Source organism: Leptinotarsa decemlineata, unplaced genomic scaffold (genome assembly GCF_025532065.1).
Source record: "Leptinotarsa decemlineata unplaced genomic scaffold, Ldec_3_MD MMD2_tig00003902_RagTag_RagTag, whole genome shotgun sequence".
In the NCBI taxonomy this organism is placed as follows: Eukaryota; Metazoa; Arthropoda; class Insecta; order Coleoptera; family Chrysomelidae; genus Leptinotarsa; species Leptinotarsa decemlineata.
In genome coordinates this window covers 1583694-1586828 of record NW_027412598.1, presented here as the reverse complement: position 1 = coordinate 1586828, position 3135 = coordinate 1583694, and the positions used below count along the sequence as shown (strand labels likewise).

At 36.7% G+C, this 3135-nt stretch overlaps 1 protein-coding gene across 1 annotated transcript; it reads right to left on the bottom strand.

Annotated features, from left to right (window-relative positions):
• Positions 1-672: 672 nt before the first annotated feature.
• Positions 673-1437, bottom strand: LOC141483695 (uncharacterized). Its single transcript, XM_074178496.1, has one exon. It carries the CDS (start codon positions 1435-1437, stop codon positions 673-675), a length of 765 nt encoding a protein of 254 aa, XP_074034597.1.
• Positions 1438-3135: the final 1698 nt, after the last annotated feature.

Here is a 3135-nt window from a genome sequence, read left to right as displayed (position 1 = left end):
ATTCAAAAAATATACTACAACATATTTATTGATATCTAATCATTCCATCCATATATTCACAATTACATTTCACAAGTATCAACATATTTTGCCGCTATTGAAGTTTTTTAAATCTATATACCTTAAATTCACTGATGATATAAAGTAGTTAGTTGAACATTCATAATTAACATATAAATCTTTTCTCAGCTGAACTGCAGCCAACTACATATATACTAGTAATCATGGGCTAATCGTCTATATCCATAGCATTTGATGTTAGTTGAACATTCATAATTAACATATAAATCTTTTCTCAGCTGAACTGCAGCCAAATACATATATACTAGTAATCATGGGCTAATCGTCTATATCCATAGCATTTGATGTTTGAGGGATAGAATAGTGACCCCAAGGAAGCGTATTGTGTGAATCTGGAATTACATAACGCTTATCATCTTCAGAGCTGAGGGCAATCTTGTATTGGGCGATGGAATGTACTTGATGTTTATCAGATCGAATTAAATTTTGGATAACACTCATATTCTTACAATTATCTAAGCAATTCACATAATCATCGAAAGTAATTTTATTCTTCACCACAGAAGATTTGACTCCCTTTGCCTTCTTGGTTACCCCCAAGCATGTGATGATTTGATTAATTTCATCCTCATCATAGCCATCATTTATCAACTACTGGCGCTTCTTATTGATACCATCCTCCGTCAACAATTCCCTAGTTGTATACAATTTCGATCTAAGGCCTACGTAATCAGTCATCGGAATTGCGTTATTCTCATCTTTCATCATCCCGAGAACCTTTTTATTTACCAAAGAAACATTAAACTGATTGTTGGAAGGGTAATCCGAAGTATCGAAGAATTTATGACAATCTTGTCGTATCATTTCATAAGGATCCTGATTGCATATTTCATAAATCAGGCTATCTGTATCGGTGTAGAGAATTACACAATTATTTCCGAATCGATGGCGCATATAGCCATAATGAAAATCGTATATGGTACTCTTTGCCAAGTTTAAAATAGCTTGACCTACTTGTATCGGTTTATTTAGATAAACTTGCAATTTCCTCAGTTCGACTGCCACCAAATTCTCATTGAATATCATGCAATTTTTGAATTCCGGCTTGGAAATATAGGCCTCAGCTCCGTAGCGACCAGCCCATTTGGTGAGGAGTTTAATGTTGACTCTTTTTCTAATGTCTTCCATCGTTTTTCCGAATACTGCATTATTCATTAGTTTGAAGAGGTTTTTCTCAAACTCATTCATAGCCCTTTTCCGCAACTCAGTATTCAAATCAATATAGGACTTCAACCATGGTAATTGGTTGAATTGAATTACTCGATGAATTTTCATGATGATAAGACCATTAGCAATGGCTTGTTTGAGGGTGCGATAATGAATCACATATTTTTCTTTGTGTTGGAGAATAGCCATAAATTTGGTGAGCTCTTTTATCGATTTTCAGGGCTTTTTTGTTTTTGGATTTATATGTTCAGGGCAGTAAGGCAAGTCTTTGTGCGAATCATGTAGATGTTTAGGATACTCAAGATCAACTTCAAGCATATATCCCACGTCGCTCTCATCGGGTATTGAAGAGACGTCAATATTGGTATCGCACCAATTAAACCCATCATATGGCAAATACTGAGACATTTACGTATTTACGTCAAAATACATGAGGTATATGTCAGGATTTGAAGAGTCATAATTGTTCAAATACTTATTGTTAGCATGAGCTCTTCTCTTCGAACAAACTTGGCTGAGTCCACCTCGAATACCTCGTTCAACAAATAGAAACATGTCAGGATCGGTCAGTAGTTCCAATTCGACTTTGGTATATTTGAGAATCGCATCCCACGTAAGGCCTGGTAGCGTATAGTAATGGGCAGGGTCGAGATTATGAGTTCTGAGGCAGCTTGCACGAAATTGTTCGAATACGTCAGCAAGGAGGAGGATATCTGTTTTCATATATAAATCCACATATTGACCCAAAGTCTGACAATTGAAACTCTTCCACACATCCTGGGCTCGTTGATATAGTCTGCCGGGGCCGGGCTTATCTTCTAATTTGTTGTAGAAGGCATCGATAGGGGGCAAGCAAGTTTCATCAAATATATCGAAAGAATCAATATAATCATGAGGCATGACTCCTTTCTTAGTAAGTAATGCAACCAAGTCTTTGGGTAACTCAGAGAACTGAACCTCAACATTTGGAAACTGTCAAGTATGATGCTAACATATCCAGAGATGAATTCATAAAGCGGAAAGAATCGATGAATCGAAACTGCACTGAAGTATCATCCACATGTTTGGTGAAGGATATGTACTTTTCTTTCGTGATGGGAAGCATGTCAATCGTACCCCTCAGTCTAGATGCAATATCTGTGATGATGAAATGTGCATTATAGCCACTCAAATTGTGGAAGACTACGGGAACTACATGGCTTTATTAACGCCGACGTATTTTGAGACACCCTGTACATGTTTTTTCCTAAATGATGAGTCGCCCTGTATGGCAGCCATGTTGTTTTCTTCAATCCGATTTTTCGTTCATTATTATTATTATTATATCATTATTTTCCACGCTGACGTATTTGAGACACTCCATACATGTTTTTTCTCAAACGACGAGACACTCTGTATGACAGCAATGTTTTTTCTTTAACGCCCGTGGTCATGTTTTTTTTTTCTTTAATCCAATTTTTCCATCATTATTATTATATCATTATTTTCCACGCTGACGTATTTGAGACACCCCGTACGTGTTTTTTTCCTAAACGATGAGACACCCTGTATACCTATTTGTTCTCATTCCAAGCGCGTTCGAATAGTTATCTTTCAAACCGCGATAACGCTGCTCGATTCTCTACCGTACGCGTGACCTTGAAATTGACAACCATGTTTTTTTCTTTAACGCCCGTGACAATGTTTTTTCTTTAATCCAATTTTTCAATCATTATTATTATTATATCATCATTTTCCACGCTGACGTATTTGATACACCTTGTACATGTTTTTTCTTCAATACCTTGTATACCTATTTGTTCTCATTCCAAGCGCGATCGAATCGTTATCTTTCAAACCGCGATAACGCTGCTCGATTCGCTGCCGTACGCGTGAACTTGAAAGGAA

Excerpts from the sequence above, each read along its gene's own strand:
- LOC141483695 (XM_074178496.1), bottom strand. The coding sequence starts at position 1,437 with ATGGCTATTCTCCAACACAAAGAAAAATATGTGATTCATTATCGCACC.